Raw genomic sequence first — 27957 nt, 5'->3', positions numbered from 1 at the left:
TTCAGTTGCTTTAATTGTTCTTTGATTGCTGGGATTATCCGTATCTTAAATTAATATGCCTAAATTAGATTCTAAAAAACGTTCATATAAGTAAATTTTTTTTATTGTAAGTTTTTTTTAACAATAAACCATTAAGCAAATATCAATGTCTTAATATGTAAATGAAGAAACATTATACTTGAAGTCACATGGACTGAACAATTTTTCTAATACTTTAAAGACTTCTTAAAAAAATATAAGTTTTTTTATAACAATCAATGTAACGTGATATTTAATGTTATTATTTTTACAGGGCAGATATACTAAGTGGTATGGCAGGATAATATCCGTGATACGACTTTCCATCTTTATCAAAACAGGGAATAGGTTCTTCTAATGGTCTCTTCACTACCACGCTGAGATCCGGTATACACAGCTTCGCGTGTTTCTTTAATATGTGTCCCCATAAAGAGTCTACGTAAACTGTGGAGTCTTTTAAACAAAAGAAAGATCCCCATAATTTGGAATTCAAAATCTTTTCGTCCGGATGAGTCAAGGCATGATGAAGCATTCCTTCCGACATTTGTTCCTCGGTTATGGCTAACGTATCAAAACGTGTGAATGCACTTGGTACATAAATATCTTGTAGGAGACTGTCGCCGACGTACAAACAACGTTGATTAGCTTTCCCCGTTATGTGAATAAAAAATTCTAACAGCTTATTCCAATTTCCTTGACTATATATTTCACCTCGTTCTAATTTCTGAGTTTCAATATTGGTCTCATTATTATTTACAACGTCGAAAAACGGTCGATTGTAAATGAAAAATCCTGGCTTTTTCGCGAAACATACTACAATATCAAAAAGTGATCGCCAATCTTTTCCCAAAGAGTAGCTGGCCGTAAAATTTGCAAAATCTGCATTTGACCCGGTAAGAAGAAAGGTTGCTGACTTTTTCTTTACTTCTTTTAACCATGAAATTGTGTCTGAGTTGCACTTACGCAAATACTTCTCTGGATGTCTCTTAATAATACCAAATATTCCTTTGTCTGATTGGAAATGCTCTCTAGAGTACAAGTACACCAATCCGCTCAATATGTCAGGCCAAATATTGTATTCAAAAGAGTAATCTCGGGGTGATCCATGTTTCTCGTCGAAGGCATCTACGGCCCGTGCAAACGCAACAACGGACATTATGTCAAAGTTATCTAATAGGCTTCTTATTTTTAGAGACAAAGGACCATTCCAAGTTGCTACCATGTCGCGACAGAACATGTCAGTGACTGTCCATCTCTGTTCAGGATATATCTCCTTAATTTGATTGATATTTAATAAATGTGTGCCATGACATGCTCTGTGAATAATGCCATCTGGGCTAATTCTAAGCACATTTCCTTTTTCACAATCCAGCAACAACCCTTTCTGCATGAAATCCAGATCATCATCCGTTAGCGGCTTCAATAGATGCTCTCTGCTGTATCCTCGTTCTTCCACTAAATATGTAGCTAGTATCTTGTACTCCATATGCACCAAATTCATGATGTTGTAACGCAGCAGTGTATTATCCAGGTCGAAACCAATGATATCGTAGTCAGTGAATTTGAACGTGTCCATGATGCTCTTAGCAGAACTGTTAAACGTTAAATTATACCGGCTACTAAAAACTGGACTAATAAGTGCTTTTGTTTTATGTATTGCTCGTATATGCACCAAACAGTATCTGTGCATGTGTAACCTGATGCAGTGATGAACAGGCAGGTTTTTAATCATATCAAATTGCGACTATTAACAAGAATCACGCTTGGCAAACGTACAGGAGCAAGAGACTAAAAATTTTATGTACTTGAGTAGAGAGGTGTACAAACAGTAACAAAAAATCTTTACAGCCAGACTGAGCAACCCTGAAACGCAAAACACCTAAACCCTACAGATCTTAAGCTGCTTTAAAGTGTTCTGAACGTTTCGACATGCTTCGACACGCGTACGCAAACGAAAGCCGGTTCCTTAGACGCGGGCGTCGCGAGACGTGACATAACCTGAAATGAACAGCCGGCCGCTCACGCGCTTTACCACCACCTCGGGCCGGGAATCGAAACGGAGGGAAAGAAATAGCCATTTGAGAGAAGATTGCAAAAGACTCACGTTTGCCGGGATGTGGACGCAGCGGATGTTTCTCGCCTGCACGAAGAATAGGTCGTACTTGAAGGAGTCTCCGCGCGGGTCCGTGTATATGCAGTCATTCATCACGACGTTCATGTATCTGCAAAACGAGAGCGAATGCAATAACTTCAGAGATGTGGCAGGTTGGAATCACAAGATATTATTTTTTTCGAAAAAGACTCTCCGATTTTTCATGTATTGCACGGTGTTCGATATTAATTTTGTGGTAAAAATCGCGCATTGCTTGCTGTCGACAGAACGCGATTTTTTTCCGAAATGTGCAGCGCTTAGCTGCACTTGTGTCGTGTCGAAAACCGTTGACTTACGCATCAGCATAATCGACAACACCGACGATCGACGCCTCGTTCCGCAAGTCTATCGTTGTCCGCTGTTTCTCCACTGCCTTCAGTAAGATCGACAAGGTGTTGTGGAAGAAGTATTTCTCACGATTCGAGTCTTTAGACATCGCGAAAACGAACGTGAAACTACCGCGAACGCGCGAACTGCCCGACTCGTATGAAACTGCTCACTGTCCGGCGAAGCGTCATCACGTGATGCATTACGTCAAGTTATGCGAACGTCGCGCGCAAGAATGCGGACAAATTTAAAATTACACGTGTCTAAATCATGGTATAAATATAATGTACAGAAACGTTACAAAATTAATTATTACGAGATATTTAATCTTCCAGTGTAATCAGTCTTTGAACAATTTCGTCATTCTTTTACTCGTAGCTGCAATAATTATTACATCAGAATAGTAAATTATTAAAATTACGACAAATCGATTATTTTTACTGAGATACATTTTCTGTACACTGAATTGTATAAATTACAATTATATAGAAGTATGTTTTTTAGCCGACAGCAGCGTCATATCTTTATCTAGTTCAAACTTAAGCGATCAGTCAAAAGAATTGTTATATTTCATAATCATAGATTAACTTTGCATTTAATAGATTCGATCCAAATGTGGTGACAATTATAAATGCGATGTATTGCTTGCCAGATATGAACCTCGGAACGTTAATACGAAAAAGCGATGCAAAGTATATGAAGCAGATAGGAATTAAATAAGGTTGCATTTATGCAAATGAAATACACGAGCGACGACAATTGTAACTCAATTTTCTCGAATGCATATTAATTCCACTTCTCGCTCTGTGGTCCAGAAGTTACGGGATGTTAAATACGTTATTGTGGGGAGATTCGATTTGTCCTCGTATTATACTACTACCGTGAACCCGATGTTAGTCTATATATAGTCACTTATATAGCCATCATTGCTGGAGGAATTAGGTTACTTCCCAACGGATATACAAAGGGGTCTTGTAAATGGTCGTATCCTACATGCATCTAAAACAATCACGCGTAAATATTTCCGTGTAACTGTTACCTTTCCTTTTCGTTACATTCGCGAAAGATTGAAAACCGACGCTTTCGATGAAAATGTTCTTACGAGAACTGAGTAAAAGATACCGCAATAAAAAAAAAAAAATTCTGAAGAATTTTATTACGCGCTTCTTAAAGTTTAATCTGGAAGACACGTCTCGAAATTTTAAAGATGCCTTGTAAAGCTGTCAGAAAAATATTTATTTCTGACGTCAAGATACCTGAGATGTTCTTAAGATTTTTTAATATTTTCGGAATATCTCATTCGGATTTTAGACAAAATTATAACGATTATTTTAGTTTAAGCTTTGTACAGAATATTATTTTAATAAAAAAAAATCAACTGCTAAATATAAATCGTAATAAAAACATTTATTAATAAATACATTTCGTATAATAAGATCATCGAGTCTTGTTACCGGCTTTATTACGTGTCTTCCGGATTTGATGCAGACTCTTACGCGTAACAAGGCAGCATTCAGCGCTCTTATGACGTCGCTGCGACATTATCTTCGAAAACTTCCCTCTCATCTCACTCTCATTCGACTTCTTTCTCCTTCGATCCGGTGTACCTTACGTTCGCCAAGTAGCCAATCTCTCGGACCGCTGATTTCTGCGAAATGTACCGGCACCGCGGCATTTTTGCTCCCTTCGGCGTTTATTATTCGGTGCCGTGCGACCCGTAACGATGAGTGCCTCCTTCCTGTGATCTACCGATCTCTCTTTCTCCTCACGACACATCTCCGTTCATCTAGTCCCCCTCTTTCCCTTTTCGGTGCGCGCCTTTCGTCTCTCCGGAGAGCCTCCCCCGAAGCGCGCACTAATCAACTTCCTGGATGGGGCACATTATCGGCCTGATTGCAGGCAGATCCCAACGCCGCGGCGCGATACCTAAGCCCACCCACGGCAGATCTATCCGATCTCTCGGCAGTCGATCGCGCGAAAAGCTCGTCGGAAGTTCTGCGGATGTCACTCGCGCCCGCGGTGCAATGATCCTGAACGTAATAGATCGGCGGTGACCTCCTTCGGGGCCTTACTCCGTCGTCTCCCTCCGTTATCATTGGGGCCAGCGTTCAACTCTCCAAGCGCTTCTGCAACCCGCCCTGATGGTTCCCGGTGGTTCGCGCGAAAGGATCGTCGTGTGTCGCGATGCGCTACCAAACGGTCCGCACGTGCTTCGATAATCGTTCGCGAATACAAGTGCTCGCTCGTTGGATTTTAGCCCTGAAATTTTAACTTCGGCTCTCGTCGCTTCTTTGCCGCTTCCCGATGCGAGAATAAAAATACAGACGGACAGGCTTGCGCGAAAAATATACGAAGAATAGCACGCGTCTTTTCTACACGAATTAATTCAGATAAAGTTGTCGCCAGTGCTTGAAATATAATCGTGATGATTCGCATTGTGAAAAAGCACAACGCAGTCATGAAAGCCGCGGGATGAAGACTCATAGGGCCTACCTCGACATTCTTACGTCTCACTTGAAACCTTGAAGATCTTCGAAGGAAGCTTGAAACATGTCCTTAGGGCAACGTATTTCCGGCGCGGTCGCGGTCCTACGCGGGACCTCGACGGAGGCCAAGGAGACTGGTGGCCACACGTAAAAGATTTTTAATGCTTTTACCGCAAAATTTGCGCTGCTTCTCATCAGGAATATCTTCCAGGTCGTGCGTAGAAGAGATCGAGAAGATGACGTCCGAGGAAGAAGCCGAGGCCGAGACGCAGCACAAAGTAACGGCGCTCGACAGGTTACAGATGGTCAGTAAACTTTTTTCGAGGCTTTACATTTTACATTATTATGTAAATTAAATTTTTTAATTCCTCCACTTTTTAATATTGCTGTTAATATAATTTTCCGATATTTTTGCGATAAGAGCGATGGCACAGTGTGTGTTTGTGCTTCTGCAAAATCTCAGTAAAAATCGTACGTAGGTGATAGAATGGATGGGAAGTAACATGCTTCTGGCACTGACCATCGGTGGAGTTTTGTTGGGTCTGGGTCTCGGGTTTCTGGGTCGGCTGGCCGATCTCACGCCGCAATCTATAACTCTCATTAGCTTCCCGGGAGAGCTCCTTATGCGGATGCTGAAGATGTTTATCCTGCCACTCATCATCTCCTCGTTAATTGCCGGTAATTATAACCCGCCGATAATTAATTTAATTTTAAGTAGACAATGAGTAAAAAAAAAAAAAAAAAAAAAAAAAAGATAAAACGGAGAACTTAATTTCGTATTGCAGCAGGGATACGCGCTAGAATTTTTCCAACTCGCTTCTATCTTGCCTCTTCTGGCAAGCGATTACTTGCTTATTTCAGGAATGGCACAGCTGGATGTTCGAAGGTCAGGAAGGATAGGGTTCAGAGCGTTAACGTATTACTCGATAACGACTATTCTCGCAGCTATAGTGGGCATCGCGATGGTGCTGATGATCCATCCGGGTAATCCGCAGATCAAATCTACGGTCGCGGCGGTGGTTAAGGCCGAGGAGACCAAAGTCTCCACCATAGATGCGATCCTCGACATAATTCGGTACGCAAAAGCAGTTTCTATGGTTCCCGCGGTTACGATTCGCGCCCGCAATCTCTCGTAATCTTTCATTCACAGAAACATGTTGCCGGAGAATCTGGTGCAGGCGTGCTTTCAGCAAGTTCAGACTTCCTACGTGAAGAAGAAAGTGGTCGTGATCAGTGGTAGCGTGAATCAAACCGAATTCGTATTGGAGCCGACCTTGGTTTATAAAGACGGCACGAACGTGATGGGCATGATCGTATTTTGTATAATCTTTGGCGTGCTCGCAGGTCAGATTGGACCACGCGGCAAACTGATGGTTGACTTTTTCGTGGTGCTGAACGAGATCATTATGAAACTCGTTACGATCGTCGTCGTCTGGTACGAAACGATACGAATAAATAATCTATTATAACAATTTTATACATCGTTTGAAGCTCGATGAAAATAAATTTTTTTTTTCTTTGTCTATGATAATGTAATTAATAATCGCTTCAGGTATTCGCCATTCGGAATCATGTGTCTGATAGCCGGAAAAATTATGTCGATCACAAATCTAGCGGCGACCGCGCAGATGTTAGGTCTATACATGGTGACAGTTGTATTAGGCTTGATGATCCACGCGATCATCACGTTGCCGCTGATCTATTGGTTTATAACCCGAAAGAATCCAGCAGTATTCTTCAGAGGTATGATGCAAGCCTGGGTGACGGCGTTGGGAACCGCTTCAAGGTAATTGTTGACAAAATCAATTCTAACTTTTTGCGATTATCGTTTTAAAAAACGTTCAATTATTTTATTTTATTTTTAATTCAAAGTTGATTTCAAATAATCGTAGTTTCGTAGATTTACGTTTAGTTGCGCATAAAAATTTCGCTTTCTAGCTTTTAAAGAAATAGCAATGATGTAATCGATACACGTGGGTTTTATAGCGCGGCAACTTTGCCTCTAACTTTTCGTTGTCTCGAAGAAAACAACAAGATCGATCCGCGAGTGACACGCTTCGTTGTGGCGGTCGGTGCCACTGTGAATATGGACGGCACAGCTCTTTATGAAGCTGTGGCTGCAATCTTCATCGCACAGTTGAACGGAATCTCGTTAGGATTCGTTGAAGTCATCACTGTCAGGTATACACATTTCGTAAAATAAATATATTTTTTTTTTTTTGGAAATTTTAATTTAAATCAAAAGAATTTGAGCTTTTTGTTTCAAGATTTACTCTTTTTATAGTCTCACGGCTACTTTAGCAAGCGTTGGAGCCGCAAGTATTCCCAGTGCAGCCTTAGTAACTATGTTGTTAGTTTTGACTGCTTTGGGTCTTCCAACGAACGATATTTCCTTATTATTTGCCATCGACTGGATGTTGTAAGTTTTGCGTACTTACTGTTAACGCCGCGATAAAATTAGGGATAGAAATAAAATTAATTTTTTTTTTTTTTTTTGTTTTTGTTTCAAGGGATCGGATTAGAACCTCGATTAACGTTCTGGGCGATGGTTACGGAGCTGGAATAGTTTATCACTTAAGCAAAGCGGAGTTGGATAAGATGGACGAGGAAAGAAGACTGGAAGGCTTAGAAACCGGAAAACCCCTCGATATCACTACTGAAAGCTGTCGAGAAGATACGGAAGCACACGAGCAAACTTCTGAGACAAAAATCTGAGGTCCTCCCGCAGATTTCAACAAAGTAAAATCTATTTCGTCAGGAATGTTATCCGTCAGTTCGCAAGAACTACCACTCGTCTTTGTACTAAATATATTTGTGTAATGCAATTGACTTTCACTGCCGAAAATCAAGTTATTCCCGTAATTTAAAATTAGCACAACGAAGTATAGTATATAATTATTAAGGATACCGTAGGTACAATTCGAGTCTTATTAAACGATATACGAACAGATCTTCATTTTCGTAGACTACGTTAGCTAATAGCGAGTAACATTAACATAGAACATGAGCATATTAAGTACAAATTAACAGAAACTGTGTGTCAATTTCATATATTTTCCCCTCCCATTACGTGAAAGAAAATTCATTTACTTTAAAATACGAAATATGTAATCAAAAATAACCATGTACAGTAAAATAGGTACAGTAAAATATACCACACAATAAATTATTAGAAACTGCATTTGACGATGACTAAGGCGCTTTATCAGTGATTAATTGACAGAAAATTAACTGTCGAAAGCGATAATTAAAGTAATTATCTATCTGCGCGAATGTATTCGAAGCAGCAAACGTGTATGTATAAGTATATGTATATGGTTAGAAATAATTTTCATCGTACAGTTTAATTCAGTAATTAATAATTTATTATGCAAATATATATATGTATATATAGATATATATTATATCTATAAATACCATGCATTCAATAAAAACAATATGGCTATGTAACATCTTTATTGCATTGATTTTCAGATTTTCTACTTTCACATTCAAATATTGAATAAATGCAGCTATCTTCATGAAAAGTGTATTCTATATACATATCGACATACTTGCAAAACTTCACGAGAACGCTTTATTTGGTCAGTATCAAAGAAACTTAAATTATATAAATGACCCACTTATAGTAATTATGTTTTAAATAATTATTAAGTGATATCACCACTTTTGGTATCTCCATCTCCTCTCTTCTTCAATAGACGTGGACCATTCCGTACAAGAATCTAATCATGATCATTAAGAAACTTACACCATTTTAATATTTCATACAGAAATTATTACTTACACCATTTGTAATTAAAAAAAGGATACGTCCAGAATAGTACGTATGTCTGCAGAAAGTTTTATTGCGGTTAAGGAAGAAATACATAAACCAGTCTCTGAAAGTAAAAAAAAAAAAAAAAAAAATTAGTTTTACAAATCATTGCAAAGGATACACAAAGCCCTCCGAAGAACCCGCTGGTTAAAAGATGCCGTCTGCTAATAAAGTATTTCCTCCACTGGCCGCCAGCTTTCATCAACAGCATGGCCTACAAAGGTAACTCGTGGCATTAAAAAGTTATTGTTAATAACACCAGTGTACTTACCCACAGTCCAAAAACCGCAAAAACGTAAAATCCAAAACCATACAGGCCGGTCAAACCCAACAGTCCAGCTGTACCACCCGATAAAGCTGCCATTGAGATTTTACAGTATTCCACAACTGCGGCATTGTTTGCAACTGCCGTCTCGCTATATGCGATGATCTCTGCGTAACAATACATAATTGTATTTCACACTGAATAAGTAAGTAATAAACTTAGAAATTTCTCTGAACTTTTGGAAATAAATGTAAAACAATTAGCACTCATTATTATTAAAATAATTACGGCTTATTCTATTAATTAAAGCGCTGTTACATCCGAGCAACAAATAAATAAATAACAAACCTAACCTATAGAAAAAACTCTATAAATTTTCAACTTTCTCTCGCTTCGTTGTAGTTACATTTATTTCCAAGAGAATTTCCACACTTACCGCCGCTTTTCTCCTGCTTCGTTTTTATCTTCCCCAACATTACTTTGTCGAATAATGGTACGTTAACTTAACAGCGAAAAAATAAAGGGATGAACGATGCGACTCCAGTCAGCTCCGATCAGCTGCTTTCACACAGACACGTCACATAAACTTCTGCGCATACGAGGTCTGACGGCGGCAAGTTTAAAGTATGTCTTTCGTTCGCGAGACACGTTGTTAAAACTCGCACTGTTCGATCAGTTGCTCGTTAGCTATTTTAAATAATTACCAATCAATTGATTAGCAATCGAAAGGTTTGCATACCGCAAACTCAAGTCAGATTAATGTTCTTCAACATGTTTAAAAAAAAAAAAAAAAAGACTGGACATTACAGAACGCGCGTGTCATTTACTCTTAATTCTACGTTTAAAAAAAAATTATTTCACATTTAATTAATTTTCAGCAATAAATTACAGATGTACGTGCGCATTCTACACGATACTTTAAAAACCTCACGTCTCATTAAGTGCAAGTTATATATGCATTCGTTAATTATATTTGTTTCTTTAGAATGATCACGTAAAGTAAAAGTGATTGATGTAATCGACAAGTAAACGTTCCGGGAGATTTATATTGCACGCGGCGAAGTAATATTAATAGTATAATAAAAAATACTGTTATATAGTTTAATAAAATAATGCACGATCTGTTCTGTCGCGTGTTTCGGTGACAATGATACGTTACGTTGAAAATCTTGGCAAGACTCGGTGGCAACAAAAGCGACGTACAAAGGTATAATATATAACGTATGTATAAAAGTATTTACTGAACGGTCATTTACTGAAACTTGAGACCGCTGTAAACCGAATATCGTCAAATAATTTGTTCAGCTCTTGCGTTGAATTAAATTTTGTAATTTTATAACTTAGAAAGCTTAATATCCTACTGCGTTCATTAATTATTTGGAATCTACGATCATCAGGAGTCTCGTATTAATATCGCGTTACTTGTAAATTTTTTTATCTTAAAAAAAAAAATTTTAATAATAATATTCAGTAAAATTTTACGTTGAACAAAAGTTTCCGATATCTTTCACTTTTTACGTATTAATAGAAAAAGTAGTAGACAATCCTCAGGTGATCTCGTCGTGATTGCGAGTCTCTCAAGGCTCTCTCAAGAAGAAACGCGCAGAGCATTGTGGCTTCGTTCGGCTCGAGGCTGAAAATAGCCGTCACTCCGCTCTGCTCGGCTCCGCTCGGGACAGCTTCTCGAACTGAGATAGATATTCCGTCGTGGGGGCTCGATCTTACACGGTCAAAAAAGCAGGGCATTAGGCACCCGGCACGAAACGACCCGCGTCGGCCGATCGCGGGGTCTACGATCCACCCTTGCCCTTCGGTGGTGCGTTTGTCGTGCGTGTGTTCGCGAATTTTTCACGTGAGGCCGAAAAACTGGAGTTCGACAATTTGTGACGAGGTAAAAAAAAAAAAAACATCACCCTAAGGTGAAACTCCCTCGGGGTGAATCGTTGCGATTAATTCCATTTGTTCTCATTCGGACATGCGCCTGTGAACTTGGAAAATGGAACCACCGGTTGCACCCTATTACGCATAGGGCGTGTGTTTGTTATATGTGTGCGTATGCGTGTGTGTGCATGCATACATGTGAAACCATGCACGCACGAGTGTGGTACTTTGAGTGATGTGCTTCTGAAAATTGTGTTTTATTCTAGAATTAATTAATTAACTCTGTGGAGTAGTTTTCTGGAAATGTTAAAAACGTGGCTTTCCGCCGGTCTATAGGATTTTTATTTAATTTGTTCTAAAACGATTTTATACCCCCAAGCATTGCAGAAACGACCACTAACGTGATTCTTATTCCTTCAACTGAGTATTTGAATGCGGTAATAGGGAGATGAGCGCACAGGGATATTTCGGTAAGCCATCACGGATGGCTCTACTTTTGCCGCGTTGCTGGAAATAGACTCTCAGAGAAGGTAAAATCAGCCAAGCGTAATTTTGTGTCGACGTATTGCATCGGGATAATGTAATTTTTTCTTCCTTTTTTTTCTATTTGAAATACTGCTGAACGTTTCACAAATTAAAATATAAATATATAAACAAGATATTAAAATATTATAAGATTCAATATTTTTACGTAATTAATATTACTCACTCAAACGCAAATCGAAACTAGAGTATCAATAGTTAATAACTGCTTTTCGCGTTTGCAACGTGAGCCGATCGAATTAATTACTCGTGAATTAAACGTGTTACTTGTAACATTTCCCAATTGCTCTCATAATCCAAGATGCTTTCTAATTTTGTGATTTAAACCTGACAGAGCACTCACTTGTGACTCATTCATGAACCCTCGCCTTTGCGTTCACCGATGAAACAGATGTGTTTGCTCGAAGTTATTTTTACATGACTACAAAATTGCCAAAATACACCTGTCTCACCATGCGTTATTTAGAATATTAATAACACATGTGAGCATTAATAATCGACGTATTTCACAAGTATTACATTTTCCAAGATTTAATGAGCATCAAATCATGGCAAGATTAAAAAAAAAATTTTTCTTGTAATTTTAAAAATAAGAGTCTATTTTATTTTAAATCACTGCAATGCATGAACGCGTTTCTATTCTAAAAAGCCATGTATTAAGAACCACTCCTCTCGCATTATTTAAAAATTAAAAAAAAAAAAACCCTCCCCAACAATATTTCACAGTGAAAGACAAGCGGTAGCGTAAACGTGAAAACCGCGTAATAAAATCGCGTAAAGTGAGGTTTTTTTAACGGAATCTCGAGCATGCGGAACTTGATTGAAGGTATTGGGCGCTTGCGCAAGGACGTCGGCAAGCGGTCTGGGTGCCATCCGATCAGCAGTGGGTGATCGTCGTTGCCCTACGACGGTTCAGCGCGCCGACGTCAACATCACCGTCGTCGACGTTATTCTCGACGAGACGAAGAGCCCGTGTGTGATAACAGGAGCATGCCATCCACGCGGTACCGTGTATGACTACCGCGTCCGTTTCGAGCATCGATAGGGGTGCCTCGGACACGAAGGGCCACGTAACATACGCACGCACATCGCACACGCACGCACGAACGTAAAGAGCTGACGCAGGCGGAAGACGCTCGCCGCGTGAAAGCGCGCCGAAGGGATGGCCGACAGTGAGGGTGGTTCCGAACAGGATGACGTATCATTCCTCCGCACGGTAAGGCTTACTTTGCTACATCTAAGATCGCGTGACAAAAAGGTGCCAGTAACTTCAGAGTTTAAGGAAGTGCTAAAGAGATCGCGATGAGAAAGCTCACGCGCGCGTAGTATCGTCATGCTTCCGATAAGGATCTTGCGATTAATAATTCAGAAATGTTCATTAAAAGTAGAAAAATCGTCGGTTTTATGTAAAAAAAAATTAAATAAAAGATGAATTTTTACTAATATTTGACGAAATAAAGGTATTTAACACGATATTAATGAATTAATGGTTTCTTGTTTAAATAAATTTATTGGCGAGAACTTTAATAAAGGTTCATTAATACTAATAAGTCCGCAAGATCCCGGTGCGAAATGCTAGCGTGGATGCTAGCCAAAAGCGTGAAAACGGGGAGGTAATCCGCGTTCAATGACGCGATGTGTAGGTGCGAAAATTAATTAATGCCGATCGGTGAAACTTTACACTACATTGCAGGAGATAAGAAAATTCGCATTGCCTGAGACAAGCCGGTAAATTATGTATATTGCATCGTGCGATTTTCATAACGCACCTTGGCGAAAATATCGATCAGATGCGATATAATTTAAGAAAAATTTAATAATTAATACCACGTTTCGAAATTAAGTTAAATTATAATTGGAGGGTATACTCGATCAATTTCGCGGAAAAATTATAATAAATAATGTAGTACTATGTGTCGATGGCAGGTTCCACTTTTATGTGTACTTAGGATGGCGCATAAAAACTGCCCGAGCGCTTGCTTTCAATTTACCAACGCATACAATTTCTTACGTGAGAAGTCATAACTAGAAAATCGTGTGTGATTTTTAGCGAAGTGCAATCTAAAGTGCAACGTAAACCTTGACCTACAGAGATCAGCGATCGTGCCGAGTACAATCTTGCACTTGCATTATGGCGTCGTGGCATTTAAATTGTACTCCGTTCGTATTGTTAATTTATATTTATATTATATAGTATACAGATAACAGAAAAAAAATCAGGTGTATTAAAACTTATCAGTGGACGCTTTCGTGTTGTTTTATCAAGAGTAGTTTCTGATTCCCGATATTTTTCATGCCACGAATTCTTTTGTAGAGCGTTTGACAGTGACGAGGTTTCGTTTTCTTAATCACGTTTGTGTCTTCTTCTGGTTCTTTGACGTCCTCGTCCTCGTTTTGTCCGTTCTTTTTCCGCTAGACGTATGTACTTCATTCTCTCCTCCGGAGGCAAGGAGCACCATGCCTTACCGGCTTCCCGAGCGACTTCTGTCACGCGTTTTTCGGGCGTTTTATAGTACATTTCGAGAAAAAAAATGATGAAGGGATTCTGCGAGAGAACCTTCTGTCTTTTCCTTTCGGATCTTGAGCTTTTCCTTTTCATGGTACCCTCGCCGCACCGGCACGCCGATTTCCTTTCGGCTCTTCGTCTGCAACGTTCCAAACGCGCTTTCTCAGTATCATCTTGCTGGGTTTGCTTGCCCGTTTTTTTATCCGTTTCTTCAGTAACACCTCTGAGAAGAGTTTTGACTGATTTATTCCATTACCGCGCACACCATTGTAATTTATAATATGATTATATAATAAAATTATATAATATAATTGGCACGAATTAATTAACATGTAAAACCTTCATCAAAATAAATTAATGCATCTAATGCAATATACACGCTACGATTTTAATAATTGGAAAAGAATTTCACGAAACTTGCGGCTTTTTCTCCAAGTCATTTGCAAACAGATACGGCTCGTTTTACGATTCGCGGCGAAACTTTTACGATGAAAAAGTACGTATATATAGCATGTATATAGAGCACGCGAGGACGTTGCTCGATAACAAAGTCGATTGCTCTATGGCAGAATGGTTTCGATCATCGGCACAATCACGCCTGTCTTCGCGAGATTAAGTGCTCTAAAGAATTGATACGGCGAAATCGCGTGCGAAAATGCATTTCCGTCAGATTCGCGATAACGTGCTGTACACAATCAACCAAGACCGAGATACGAATCGCTCGCGTTCTCGCACGAAACGTCAAATCTGCACCTCTCGGCGAGCTATTTTTCCGGATAGATGATTAAGCCGAGCAGTGAAACAAGTGGAGCTTGCTCCTCCACGCTGCTCACCTGCCTGCGTCGTATCCGTTCTCGTAGATGTAATATCTGTCCATCGTTCCCCGCGTTTGGTCGTCGGAATTTTTACTTGATAATTTGATATGATTGAGCAAAGAATACGAAATGTCGTCCGCACGAAAACATCTGAAGTTTCACAAACTTTATTCTCTCACTTCGCACGTCTCGGAATAATCGACAGGTAAAATCCGTCGACCAACGTTGCGGTGACAACAATTTTTTAATGTTTATGTCGTCGGGCGTAAAGTTAGCCGCGTGCGAAGTTAAATTTGCATGTAACTTCGTAATTACGATCGTTTTAACATCGCCGGAGAAAATTGCTTCTTTCAGTAAAACTGCACCCCGAGAAGTATCATCTTAAATTTTAATTTGCTGCAATTTGTAACTTATGCAGAAAGTTGAAATAAGAAGGACTTCGCGGTTGCGAGTCCGCAGATTAGAAATAAAATATTATTAAAATATTCTTGAAGACGAAAAAAAGAAATGCATAAAATTGCAACGTAATTTGAGTAATATATCACGAAATTTTATCACTAATGTTATAGATGGTATCGTTTTTAATTAATTAAATTTCGTGCTTTCAAGGAAGCTTGCAGCAGAGTGATTCATTGTGCATTTTGCTGACGGAACTTTACGACACGTGCTGGTGTGTAACTCCACGGTCGCGTGCATAGAAATCCAGCGAAGTTCCCGTACACGTCGATACGCTCTTCTTTAAAGTCGCTTCTTTAAAACCGGTCGGTTTTAGTTAATTTTAGAATTTAACACGACGCCGTACCATCTGATCGATATAGCTCGCGTAGCTTTCATTGGTGATGTCGCATCAAAAAGTGATGAATTTATAATTAATATGCGGCGTGCATCGGATGCACCGAGTATCGAACAATAAACGATATATTGCACGCACGGCAAGAACACTAACACCTTTCTGAACCTTCTTCCAGCTCACTGGTGCCGTCACGAGGCTCGTTTTTTTAGCGATATGTTTATCAAACGCCCCGCTAGTTTATACGCCGATATTTCTAATAAGCTGAGGAAGCAACAAATTATCAAGTTTATCTTGCGAGAACTTAAATTGAGGATTAAGTCGAGGTTTAAACTTTCCGAAGCAATTAATTCGAGCAAACCAAACCGCTAGCATTTCGACCTAAACAAGATTCCAATTCCGTTGAATATCTACAATCGTGAACGTGACAAACAAGGAATAAATTTTCTCATATCGTGCATGCGTTACTTTTTTTTTCTTTCTTTCTTTCTGTGTGTCTAAGCTTTAAAATGTGCAATGTAAAGTTTAAAGGGTAAATATGATTTATGATTATGATTCGTCGGTTTGATAATATTATAGGGATTGTCTCTGCTTGCAAAATGAAGGGTTATCCTTGACCCATTCCGTAATATGTGTGGTTTCGATCGGTCGCCGGTCGCCGGAAGTAAGCGGTATACGTTCATTATCAATGGCATGTGTCGCGCATCCGTCTATCAGATTATAAATAATTATATATTTCAAGAGGTGAAATTGAAATCCTTTCCAATATATGTAATATCTCTCGTATACGTTATATTTATTATTAAATCCGGCGATCTTCGGTAATAAATATTTCGTATAATTAATATTTAAAAAATTGTAAATTTATAACATTATTCGTGTTAAGCGAATTGCGCTTTACTGATATATTGATGGACAAGATTAAGGCTTCCTGCTAAGTTTCCAGAGGAAACTTTCGGCCCTTCGCGTGTCTTAAAAGCAAATATACGGGTTTACATACAGTGAATCGCGTGCCGTTCCGTTCAACCCGACAGGAAGTTATGTTAATGTGTCCTTTAACGTTACTTATACATTTTTCTTCCCCTTGCATATTAATTTTTTCAAACTTGAGTAAGTCAAGGAATATGCATTCACGGTTACGGTCACACATCGCCAACCGACAATTGAGAATATTTGGATTGCACTCTTACTGAAATATAAAGAGAAAAACGAAGGTTGTGACGCGAGATACAATTAATACGATCGTGTAAACCAATTTAATTTTGCACAAACAGTTCTACTTCAAATCGGATTTCGCCATCGATTTCAATTTAACTTTATAATCGATTGATTACTTTACCTACAAATTGTTGTCGCATTCCGGATTGCCAATAAATAAAGCTGATTAGCGCCGCAAGTCGGACAATATTTCATACAAATTGCATGCGAGCACCATCGTTTTTATCGAAGACTATCAGTGAGTGTTGATTTACTTTAATCATTTTAAATTTTATAATATACTATATTTCTTATAAAAAAAAAAAAAAACTAATAACTTAAAATTCTTGAAAAATGTCCTAAATATTAATCTTAATATTAGCTAATTATGTTTGTATTTTTAGTGAGATCATACAATTTACTATATTTATAACGATGTTAAAAATAGAGCACTTAGATGATTCCATCGGTATTAATTTCCTTTCTGCGTAATTAAAACCGAGCTCAGATATTATTAATCACCGTACGATCTTATCGTGTGGGAATTCGTCATTACGTAATTTATACATAGGTGTGTACCAATTGACTGATGGAGTCATCCAGTCTAAACAGAAGTAACGGGATAGAAAAACAAATTTTCTCGGAGACTCTTGACCCAGTTGCTACAGCTTATAAATTCTTTACCATAACTCTGTTATCTTTCTCTTCCTTTTTTTTTTTTTTAATATCTCTACTTAAAGTGGAAAGGTACTAAGATACGATTGCGTATATAGTCCACGTAGAAAATAGAAGCTCAAAAGAATCCCGAATAAATTTCAATCTAAAAAAAAGATTCTATGCGTGTCTTCGCAGGTCGAAATCGAACGACGCAAATCGAATGACTCACTCGACGAACTTTTCGAAACGCGACATTATTGCAAGTCTGCGTTAAATAACGTCGTTTTTCGTTCCCCAACACGTTGAAAGATTACGAGATGCACTCGAAACCGGCATACTTGTATATCCGGTTCTAGTGCATTCTTGAGGTCGTCCAAATCGGTTTTGGCACGGTGGCCGTGTTCTGTCGTTCAGCCGGCATCATAATTCACGCGATTTCGCAAAAGGATTAGCTACTTATTACTGCGGCGAAAATTTCTCAAAGCGATCATCATTCAAATCGACATCAGTTCATCAGTAATTTGACGTTTTCGTTAATTTTTAATTTGCAAGATTTACACGTGCGTTGTTACTCCGTGAAATCATCTATTTCGGATTGCAAAATCGTTGGATCGTATTGCGTACTATTGCAGCATAGCAAACAACGCGATGCAGTCACGAGAGAAATCCACACCGGAGTCTCTTGTTAATTTACACTGTAGTCGTAAATTTCGAACGTCTGAAGCGATGAAGATATTACAAAATTAAAGTAAACCGACGATGTTTCTAGCAAAATTATATCGTCTTGAAATAATTAATTATCTCTAATAATTAATTTATTTTTAAAATCATATATTCGCTGTTTGAAATCGGTCCTTTTAAAAAATATAATAAATCGTTAATATGTGAAATAAATGCGACGATATCATTTAAAATGTACAGGAGGATATGGTATGCCTGTCCTGTACCGCAACGGGAGAGAGGGTCTGTCTGGCAGCCGAGGGTTTCGGTAATCGACATTGTTTTCTCGAGAACATCGCGGATAAGGTAAAGACGGCCGTAAATCTCAAAGACTTTTTTTTTTTTAATTTTTGCTCTCGCGATTTACTTAATAATTTTATTCTTTCAGAACATACCGCCGGATTTGTCGCAATGCGTATTCGTAATAGAGCAAGCCCTTTCGGTGAGAGCCCTGCAGGAGTTGGTCACCGCAGCCGGCTCCGAGACGGTAACGTATGAATTATCTGCTTGATATCGCATAATACTCGTATGACTTCAGCTTTGCCAACGAAACTCATAGATCCAGGGAATAGTCGTAGCTTCTATTCAGCATTCGTGCCATCAAAGAAACAGCGACTCCCTCCATTTAATGGGAGGCGAACAATTCAAACGTGGCTGCAAACGACGGGGCTCGTGTAATCGTGCTCGACTCATACGACTCGCTAAATTGTGATCCACGCGACTAGTACAATCACTCGCTTCGTGATTACACTTATTATTTCTTTACGTTCGAAATTAGTCATCTAATTAAGCTGCTACACGACCTGCATAGGAGTGGGCCATAAAATGCGCCCGCTTATTTTATTGTGTACTACAACAATCCCGAAACACCATAGATCTAAGGAGCGTTTAGGAAGGTAGAAATCTTCTTCCGATAACCCGAAATAATTAGGACATCTTCTAGACATCTTTAATACGTTAGACCTAGCAGAAATCTGCTCAGTTTTTCCGCTGAATAATCTTCGAAAAATTCCTGATACATCGGAATAGCTTTTTTCTTGACTGCACTCGCACGCAAATCCTCGCTGCCACCGCACCCCCCCTATAATTGTGATCTATGTTCATCGTGTAAAACGATTTCAATTTTATGTTATCTTCACCTGTGATTTTGTTCACTCGAAACACGTTCGCACTACGAAAAAAAAAAATAGAACATTGTCTAAAAATTTAATTAAAATCCACCGTTACCATCAATCGCGTATTACTTTATCATTTATTCTCTCTGCTTCTCTCTTTCTTTCTCTCTCTTTTTCTATCTATTTCTTTTCCGTTTTCACTCTTTTGCAACAAATCCGAATTCGACATTTGACGAACAATTCATTGCTTCTTATTTCTCTTTACAGCAACAAGACAGTTTAGTAAGTACAATTTACATTCCATCTGCGGGGTGCTGTGCTCTTGGGTAAAACGATCATTTATTTGTGTGCTAAAACGTCGTAACGTCCGATCGAATTTGGGTGAAGATCTGAGTTTGTGGCGTTAGTTAAATTTCGATGCGCAACAGTCCGTCTGTCTCTACTTAGCACTGATTAAGCGCGACCTTATTTATATTTATCTCCTTTAATAGAATTTTAAAAATAGCTGTTTTTTTTTGTAGAAATGTCTAATAATTTTTCCTGCATTTCTTTCTTCAAATATGAAGACTATTCACCCATCGATCGATTAAGCGATCATGCCTGCCTAAGTTAACATTAATATAACGAACATATTGGGACTAATAACAGCAATTGCTTTCTTTGGCTGCCTAATATATTAATTGTTTATATTAAAACCGCGTTTAGCGATCTGTGTCTTCGATTTGAGCCTCCTGAGCTTCGTATCGTAGCTTGATCAGCATTTATGGCCTTCTCTTATCAGTACGCTTGTAGAAGTTGTCTAAGAAACTCTGTTATTTTGCGAACTATTAAAATCTCGTACGGTATAGAGAAAGGAATATTATCGAGTGCGAGGGGTGGCAAGGGCTTTGACCAATCCTTTGATGCTTCCAGGGAAAGGGCACCGGGTCAGGGCACAGGACCTTGTTATATGGCAACGCCATATTATTGCGACATCTAAACAGCGACATGGTGAGTTGCTTTTCTTTATAATAACGCCGTCATGCTACATTAATTTTTCATGGTTACGTAAACCTGTGATCGTGTACCGCAGTACCTGGCATGTCTGTCCACGAGTTCGTCGAACGATAAGCTAGCCTTCGACGTCGGTCTACAACAGCATTCTCATGGTCAGTGTAACAACGCATCACGCTTCAACGCTTAGCGAATTCTTTTAATAAAATTATTTCTCGTTATTCCGATATAAATATTTTACTGAACATTCAAGAATGACTGCTTTTCGAAAAGCAACTTACAACAGAATTAAAATAAAATTTAAATTGCATTTAAAACGGGTCAAGACATAAACTTTTCACGCACAAATAAAATCTTGCGAGTTATTCGAGAATTTTTAAAGTTTTATTGCTAAAGGTGAGGCGTGTTGGTGGACCGTGCATCCCGCCTCCAAGCAGAGATCCGAAGGAGAAAAAGTACGAGTGGGTGACGATCTTATTTTGGTATCCGTCGCCACCGAACGATACTTAGTAAGTACGAAGTGCTAAGATAATTTATGTAAAATAAAAAATAACTCACGTTTCTCGTTGCAGCACACGACGAAAGAAAATGATCTGTCGGTGGTGAACGCGTCTTTCCACGTTACGCATTGGTCGGTGCAACCATATGGTACCGGTATTAGCAGGATGAAATACGTCGGCTACGTTTTCGGCGGCGATGTGCTGAGGTTCTTCCACGGTGGCGACGAATGCTTGACGATACCGTCGACGTGGAGTCCTGCACCCAGTCAAAAGTAAGTCTTCGATTATGCTATGTATATCCCTACAAAATGGTTTTTTTTTATAATTACAAGAATAAAAAAATTTATCTTAGAAATAAGAGCAAGAATTGAAATAATCGTCTTACAGATATTTTCTTCTTTATTTTACAGCCTCGTAATTTACGAGGGCGGTAGCGTAATGAGTCAGGCAAGATCGTTATGGAGATTAGAACTCGCCAGGACGAAATGGGCGGGCGGCTTCATTAACTGGCTGCATCCTATGAGGATCAGACATCTGACGACCGGACGTTATCTCGGCGTAAAGGAGAACAACGAGCTCTATCTGGTCGATAGGTTGATATTTATTTTTAGAAAAGTTCAAGGGTCACAGCGATTCTTAAAGGCTCGTGACAATGTTTCCTAAATCCGTGATTTATTTTTTTTTCCAAAGGAACGAGGCGACAATCGAAACGTCGACGTTCTGGCTCCGGCAAGAGAAGGATGATCAAAAAATCGTTCTGGAAGATAAAGATCTGGAGGTTATTGGAATGCCAATTATTAAATATGGTGACTCTACTGTTATTATGCAACATGCAACCACGTGCCTCTGGGTGTCTTATAAAGTAAATAAGAAACTAATTTCTTTTTTCTAAATAAGTTTTTTTTAATTTAACTGACAAAATTTTTTTTATTTAAATAAAATAAATTTAAATAATTAAATCGAGCTATATTAAAGTTATAATTTAGAAGTGATCACGTTATTTATTTTACATCAAACGTTTCAGTCGTACGAAACGAAAAAGAAGGGAGTTGGAAAGGTCGAAGAGAAACAAGCGGTACTCCACGAAGAGGGTAAAATGGACGACGGTTTAGATTTTTCTAGATCTCAGGAAGAGGAATCTCGTACCGCTCGCGTCATCAGAAAATGTAGCAGCTTGTTCACACAATTCATCACGTATGTTTTTGCCATTAAATATATTTTTAAAATGCAAAAAGTGATTTAAAAAACCACATACTATATATAGAAGTATAAAAGACAGGTAGATAAAAAAGGTATCGGATATAGGGAGAAAACAAGAGTTTGCTAAAAATATCGAATATGTTTTAGAGGCCTAGAAACGCTGCAAGTGAATAGAAGAGCATCCATGTTTTTTCAAAACGTGAACCTTAACGAGATGGTAATGTGTCTTGAGGACTTGATTAATTACTTTGCTCAACCCGAAGACGACATGGGTAAAAAGAATATTTATTTTATAGTCTCGACACTTATTTAGATTAACCACAGCTAACAACAAATTCTTTTCAGAACACGAAGAAAAGCAAAATAAATTTCGAGCTCTCAGAAATCGTCAAGATCTGTTTCAAGAAGAAGGAATACTGAATCTAATTCTTGAAGCCATTGACAAAATTAACGTGATCACTTCGCAAGGATTTCTCGTTGCTCTTTCTGGTGATGAGAGTGGTCAGGCATGGGATCAAATATCTGGATACCTTTATCAACTCCTGGCGGCCATTATTAAAGGAAATCACACCAACTGTGCTCAGTTCGCCAACAGTAATCGTCTCAATTGGCTATTCAGCCGGTTGGGTTCGCAGGCTTCCAGCGAGGGAACTGGAATGTTAGATGTGCTTCACTGCGTCCTCATTGATTCGCCAGAGGCTTTGAATATGATGCGGGTTTGTGTCATTTCTACAATGCAAATCAACTATTAATAAAACAAACTTTCATGCAATAAACTTTTATAAAATAAATTTGTAATTATTTCATAATTTGATTATAAATTATTTTAGGACGAACATATAAAAGTGATTATTTCGCTGCTGGAAAAACATGGCCGAGATCCAAAGGTTCTAGACGTCCTGTGCTCACTATGCGTTGGTAACGGCGTCGCAGTACGCTCTTCACAAAACAATATTTGCGATTTTTTGCTGCCTGGAAAGAATCTGCTCCTTCAAACGCAGCTGGTGGATCATGTAGCGAGCGTCAGACCAAATATATTCGTCGGTAGAGTTGAGGGCTCGGCTCTTTACCAAAAGTGGTATTTTGAAGTAACAGTGGATCACATCGAGCAAACGACTCACATGATGCCGCATTTGAGAATTGGATGGGCGAACACCGCTGGGTAATTAAGTTAAAATATATTTTTAAATATTTCATGATTATGTTTGGAACGTTAATTGAAGGTTAGCTTACATTAAATAGTGCATTTGCGTTACCTTCATCGTTTTATTAATTTATACGTTGTTCGTGACAGAGAAAATCAGTAAAATTTGCTTTTTTCTTCCAGTTATATGCCGTATCCGGGAGGCGGTGAGAAATGGGGAGGAAATGGCGTTGGCGATGACTTATACTCGTTCGGATTCGATGGTGCTTATTTGTGGACCGGCGGAAGAAAAACGCAGGTGGTCAAAAGTGCAACTGAGCCTTACATACGAAAAAGCGATGTGATCGGTTGTGCATTAGACTTGACAGTGCCAATCATAACGTTTACTTTTAATGGCACCCGCATCATGGGCTCTTTTCGGAACTTTAACTTAGACGGCATGTTTTTTCCCGTAATCAGCTGTTCGTCGAAACTTTCCTGCAGGTTTTTGTTAGGCGGCGATCACGGCAAACTCAAGTTTATGCCACCGGAAGAATTCTCGCCGCTAGTGGAGAGTCTGCTACCACAACAAATTCTGTCGCTGGATCCGTGCTTTTACTTCGGTAATATGAACAAGGTTACTCTAGCAGGCCCGTGGTTGGTGGAAGATGACACTGCCTTCGTACCGGCTCCAGTCGATACTACTATGGTCAATCTTCCTGCCTACGTTGAACAAATTAGAGACAAATTGGCGGAAAACATCCATGAAATGTGGGCGATGAACAAGATCGAGGCCGGCTGGATCTACGGCGAAATCAGGGATGATCTCAGGAAGATACATCCTTGCATAGTACAGTTCGAGCGACTACCAGCCGCGGAGAAACGCTACGATACTCAGTTGGCCGTGCAAACTCTGAAAACAATTTTAGCTCTCGGTTATTACATCACTATGGACAAGCCACCGTCGAGAATAAAAACTTTGAGGCTGCCAAATGAGCCGTTTTTGCAAAGCAGTGGGTATAAACCGGCACCACTTGACCTGTCTGCGATTACCTTAACCCCCAAAATGGAAGAGCTCGTTGATCAACTAGCAGAGAACACGCATAATCTTTGGGCAAAGGAAAGAATAAGCCAAGGATGGACTTACGGATTGAACGAAGACTCGGAGATGAGAAGAAGTCCCCATTTAGTTCCGTATCCGAAAGTTGACGAAGCTATCAAGAAAGCCAATCGAGATACGGCCAGTGAAACTGTCAGGACTTTGTTGGTTTATGGATACATGCTTGATCCACCCACTGGAGAACAACATGAAGGTAAAACTTTTAATTTTTGCTAGATATACTTGATAATTTTTTAAGACATATTTATCTTATTGAAATTTTTCATGTTTGTAGCATTACTGTTGGAAGCCAACAGACTACGGCAATTATTCTTCAGGACATACAGAGTCGAGAAACATTATGCAGTCAGCAGTGGAAAGTGGTATTTTGAATTTGAAGTTCTCACAGCTGGACCAATGCGAGTTGGTTGGGCGATAGCTGATTGCATGCCAGGAAATATGCTGGGCAGTGATGAAAGTACTTGGGCGTTCGATGGTTATAATGTAAGTATATTTATTTCTTATTCTACAATTCAACAATTAAAATAAGAACAACAAGCAACATAAATGGAATTTATTAAAACAATAATTTTTAATCTTTTTGTGCAAATAAAATTTAAATTTACTATACTTATAACAAGAAATTATTTAAAATTATTTTATATATTTATTTGAGTTGTAATCACAAAAAGTAAGAGTTTTATGTAGATATAGTATAGTTCGCGCTTAATTTATTTTTACGAAAACATGAATTAGGGAGGTTGAGCGCAATTTATAGAAGGTAAATTTTATGTTACAAAATGAATACGAATATTATTAATAGTGCTACGTGGCTCTTTTCAATTTAAAACATAAATAATTCATAAAAACATGAATGTCAGGTGACAAAAGTGCACGCTGGCACCCACGAGTCATTTGGTCACAAATATCAAGTGGGCGACATAGTTGGATGTTTCATTGACGTGGCAGACCGAACGATCAGTAAGAGTCCCATTTCCCAAATTAGCCGATCTTAGAGGCCCTATTATACATATACACTTTATTTCTTTTTTTGCGTTTTCTCGTCACTACTATTGTCTTTGTCTCGTTCTATATGTTTCTTTACGTGTTGACTTTGGTTTTATATCTTGCACCCTTGCCCCAGGACATGTAAAATCGCTGGTGAATCTCATTCGGCGATGTGTGGCTTGACTCTTTATCAAGAAAGAAGGAAAATTGCGTAATTTCCCCGAGATATATCATTTAACTGTACACCATGCTGAAACATTAATGTCACACGAATATAGATGACATCGAGATGCGTATTAATAGCAATGGAAGATTAGTGTATATACAAGTGTGCACAGTCTTAGCCCACGGGCAAAAATAGAGCATCTCGATTACCGGTTTGTCCCAATCTTCTCGAGCGAAAGTATCCTTGAACTGGTGAACATTTTGTTTTAAAGGAGGAAAAAGTATACTCGGGCACAGCCGAAACGTTCGGCAAACAATGGCAGGTCGGAGACGTTGTCGGTGTTTTCCTGGATCTAATTGACCGAACAATTAGTAAGACGGAATTTTTAAGCGAACGCTTCAGCTGCCATATCTCAAGCTATACACATACTATTTGATCTTTAGTGATAGATTACTGGATACAGACATTGCGATTTCTTTTTAATGACTTGTTCTGCATATTGCTTAGATAGTTATTTTTAGCATAACAATTAAAATAGATGTTATACGAGTTACAGAATAACGGTGTAGAAACTCATAACTTGTATGAAATTAAAATAATATTTAATCCAAAATGCACAATAGAATCTTAGTATTATTTGGTACCTAAACAGATATTTGTTAGGCAAAATTTTCGCGTTACACCCTACAAGCTGAATTACTTTATTTAAGGTTTTTCAGTTAAAAAAACCTCCGTTGAGACGGTTGTTCGAATAAAATAAAACATTCCTGTATTTTTCGTACAAAAGATATTTTATCTCGTCATTTTAACATATCTTTCTTTATGTGGTTAACTACAAAACCAGAGATAGTCCTGGTTTCCTGTCATTATTAATCATATTCAAATGAAAATCATGTGTCTGCCTAATGTCTTTTCCAGTATCCAGTACTCTACTCAGTGTTTATACTGTCAGCGCGACTACAGTGCTTCCATTTAATTCATATCTACTAATCACTAACAATAGGGCAACCCCAGATATTGTATTATATTAATTATATTATGTGCATTTTGAAACAACAGATCGTGAATATATTTTATGAACAAAAAACACGATAAAATTTTTTTTTAATTATTACATCTTTCGAAATTATTTATCTTTTTAAGCTGTTGATTTAAAACAATTATAAAATATTGTACGTAAACGTAAATTGAGCTACTAATTAAAAACAAAAAGAGTTTGAGGAAGATCTCTCACATACGTACGAATTTCCTGTTATAATTTATATTTTTTATCCCGGGTATATATAATTTTTTTTTATTTTTTTATTGTAAGATTAATTTTTTTTTATGTATGTGTGTGTAATAATACACATATTTAATTTTCATTACACCGCCTTCGAATAATGCCGCTTGCATGCACATTCTATCTGAATTTATGTTAATAGGTCATACGAATAAAAATGAAGCAAGTGCTTTGTTTTCGAACTTTAGATAAAAATATTTTTTAATCGTGTAATTATTTTGTATATGCATGTTAAATAATGTCATACAATTTTTTTTAAACAAAAATAGAAACTTTTGTTCGTATAGCCTACTTTAATACCTGCTTCGCTGTAATTCTATTTGCAAATATTTTAAATATTTCTAACTAACTATTGCGAGGATCTTATTAAAATTCCTATAACTATTTCTTTTCTTATAAAGAAAAATCGCAAGCTTGTATTTTTATAAATGTTATAATATCTGGTATTTACAAATAACTGTAGTGATTATTCATTGTTTAATTGAATTTGTCTTTTTAATAAGCCGAAACGAATAACAGTTTAAATTATCAAGAAAGATATTATTTTTTTATTTATTAAAATAAAGTTGTTTGTTTCGACTTTTTTTTAATGTTGAATACAAGTATATTGTAATACAATCTGCAAATTATATAGGTTTCTCCTTAAACGGAGAACTTCTAATGGACGCACTTGGCGGCGAAACTTCTTTCGCCGATGTGCAAGGTGACTCTTTCGTACCTGCTTTCACCCTTGGCGTTGGACAAAAGGCAAGATTAACGTTCGGTCAGGATGTGAACACCTTAAAATTTTTTACTACCTGTGGTTTGCAAGAGGGCTACGAACCATTCTGCGTGTAAGTATTAATTTCAATCTTTCTATTAAAAAATATGATAAACAGCAAAAAGAATTAATATTCTTTATTAATTTTTGCAGAAATATGAATCGCTTAGTTACGTATTGGTATACGAAAGATCAGCCCATTTTTGAGAATACTGACGACATGGCTGATACGCGTATTGACGTGGCTAGGATACCAGCAGGTTCCGACACGCCGCCGTGTTTGAAAATTTCCCACAACACATTTGAAACCATGGAGAAGGCTAATTGGGAATTCTTAAGATTATCTTTGCCCGTGATTTGCCAATCCAGTTTCGTAACGGAGGGTGAAAAGTTGCGAAGATGGCAGGAGATTAAAATGCGCCAGAATAGACTTTTAACCGAGCAAATTGAACAAGGGCAAGGACAGGCAGCACCGTCGGCTCATTTGGAACAAATTATGAAGTCCGGTTTCAGTATGAGCGATATTAAAGGTATCAG

At 38.2% G+C, this 27957-nt stretch overlaps 4 protein-coding genes across 17 annotated transcripts in view; 2 read left to right on the top strand and 2 right to left on the bottom strand.

Annotated features, from left to right (window-relative positions):
• Nucleotides 1–50: 50 nt before the first annotated feature.
• Nt5a (5' nucleotidase A) lies at nt 51–20933 on the bottom strand. 2 transcript variants are annotated; one of them, XM_070662426.1, is made up of 3 exons: nt 20841–20933; nt 2123–2240; nt 51–1610 (listed from the first exon to the last, which is right to left on the bottom strand). In XM_070662426.1, the coding sequence occupies exons 2-3, from the start codon at nt 2218–2220 to the stop codon at nt 287–289; spliced, it is 1422 nt and encodes a 473-aa protein (XP_070518527.1). In that variant the 5' UTR covers nt 2221–2240; nt 20841–20933; the 3' UTR covers nt 51–286. The 2 variants fall into 2 exon arrangements, with proteins under 2 accessions (XP_070518527.1, XP_070518526.1); XM_070662425.1 differs by lacking the exon at nt 20841–20933 and adding an exon at nt 2467–2608.
• On the top strand, nt 4161–8363 carry LOC139105993 (excitatory amino acid transporter 2). Its single transcript, XM_070662424.1, has 9 exons — nt 4161–5130; nt 5195–5288; nt 5463–5661; nt 5845–6058; nt 6134–6418; nt 6536–6769; nt 6970–7164; nt 7268–7402; nt 7494–8363. The coding sequence occupies exons 1-9, from the start codon at nt 5048–5050 to the stop codon at nt 7696–7698; spliced, it is 1644 nt and encodes a 547-aa protein (XP_070518525.1). The 5' UTR covers nt 4161–5047; the 3' UTR covers nt 7699–8363.
• On the bottom strand, nt 8423–9648 carry Emc6 (ER membrane protein complex subunit 6). Its single transcript, XM_070662433.1, has 5 exons — nt 9502–9648; nt 9072–9232; nt 8922–9014; nt 8797–8816; nt 8423–8708 (listed from the first exon to the last, which is right to left on the bottom strand). The coding sequence occupies exons 1-5, from the start codon at nt 9539–9541 to the stop codon at nt 8678–8680; spliced, it is 345 nt and encodes a 114-aa protein (XP_070518534.1). The 5' UTR covers nt 9542–9648; the 3' UTR covers nt 8423–8677.
• Ryr (Ryanodine receptor) overlaps nt 10816–27957 on the top strand; it is a 34368-nt gene continuing 17226 nt past the window's right edge. For 4 of the 13 annotated variants that reach the window (XM_070662389.1, XM_070662386.1, XM_070662385.1 and 1 more), the window contains exons 1-20: nt 10817–10956; nt 12316–12705; nt 18376–18480; nt 18563–18661; nt 19557–19571; nt 20202–20279; nt 20362–20437; nt 20679–20791; nt 20855–21054; nt 21193–21375; nt 21473–21644; nt 21807–21976; nt 22130–22254; nt 22328–22698; nt 22813–23144; nt 23310–24418; nt 24500–24708; nt 25650–25749; nt 27295–27493; nt 27574–27950. In XM_070662389.1, the coding sequence (XP_070518490.1) occupies nt 12652–12705; nt 18376–18480; nt 18563–18661; nt 19557–19571; nt 20202–20279; nt 20362–20437; nt 20679–20791; nt 20855–21054; nt 21193–21375; nt 21473–21644; nt 21807–21976; nt 22130–22254; nt 22328–22698; nt 22813–23144; nt 23310–24418; nt 24500–24708; nt 25650–25749; nt 27295–27493; nt 27574–27950 (4087 nt within the window). In that variant the 5' untranslated portion in view covers nt 10817–10956; nt 12316–12651. Of the gene's footprint in view, nt 10957–11002; nt 11477–12315; nt 12706–18375; nt 18481–18562; nt 18662–19556; nt 19572–20201; nt 20280–20361; nt 20438–20678; nt 20792–20854; nt 21055–21192; nt 21376–21472; nt 21645–21806; nt 21977–22129; nt 22255–22327; nt 22699–22812; nt 23145–23309; nt 24419–24499; nt 24709–25085; nt 25186–25649; nt 25750–27294; nt 27494–27573; nt 27951–27957 lie in introns of those variants that run through there. The other 9 variants (XM_070662387.1, XM_070662384.1, XM_070662392.1 and 6 more) reach the window with 6 other exon arrangements.

This window comes from Cardiocondyla obscurior, linkage group LG10 (genome assembly GCF_019399895.1).
Source record: "Cardiocondyla obscurior isolate alpha-2009 linkage group LG10, Cobs3.1, whole genome shotgun sequence".
Lineage (NCBI taxonomy): Eukaryota > Metazoa > Arthropoda > Insecta > Hymenoptera > Formicidae > Cardiocondyla > Cardiocondyla obscurior.
The sequence above is the reverse complement of the archived record's forward strand: the minus strand, read 5'-3'. Positions and strand labels throughout refer to the sequence as shown.

Excerpts from the sequence above, each read along its gene's own strand:
- Nt5a (XM_070662426.1), bottom strand. The coding sequence starts at position 2,220 with ATGACTGCATATACACGGACCCGCGCGGAGACTCCTTCAAGTACGACC. Across the intron at positions 1,611-2,122 it reads GCGTCCACATCCCGGCAAAC|TTCTGCTAAGAGCATCATGG; the intron begins GTGAGTCTTTTG and ends AACGTTTAACAG.
- LOC139105993 (XM_070662424.1), top strand. The coding sequence starts at position 5,048 with ATGTCCTTAGGGCAACGTATTTCCGGCGCGGTCGCGGTCCTACGCGGG. Across the intron at positions 6,059-6,133 it reads GCGATCCTCGACATAATTCG|AAACATGTTGCCGGAGAATC; the intron begins GTACGCAAAAGC and ends TTTCATTCACAG. Across the intron at positions 6,770-6,969 it reads GCGTTGGGAACCGCTTCAAG|CGCGGCAACTTTGCCTCTAA; the intron begins GTAATTGTTGAC and ends TGGGTTTTATAG.
- Emc6 (XM_070662433.1), bottom strand. The coding sequence starts at position 9,541 with ATGTTGGGGAAGATAAAAACGAAGCAGGAGAAAAGCGGCG. Across the intron at positions 9,233-9,501 it reads GAAGCAGGAGAAAAGCGGCG|AGATCATCGCATATAGCGAG; the intron begins GTAAGTGTGGAA and ends ATTGTTACGCAG. Across the intron at positions 8,817-8,921 it reads GGTTCTTCGGAGGGCTTTGT|ACATACGTACTATTCTGGAC; the intron begins GTATCCTTTGCA and ends AACTTTCTGCAG.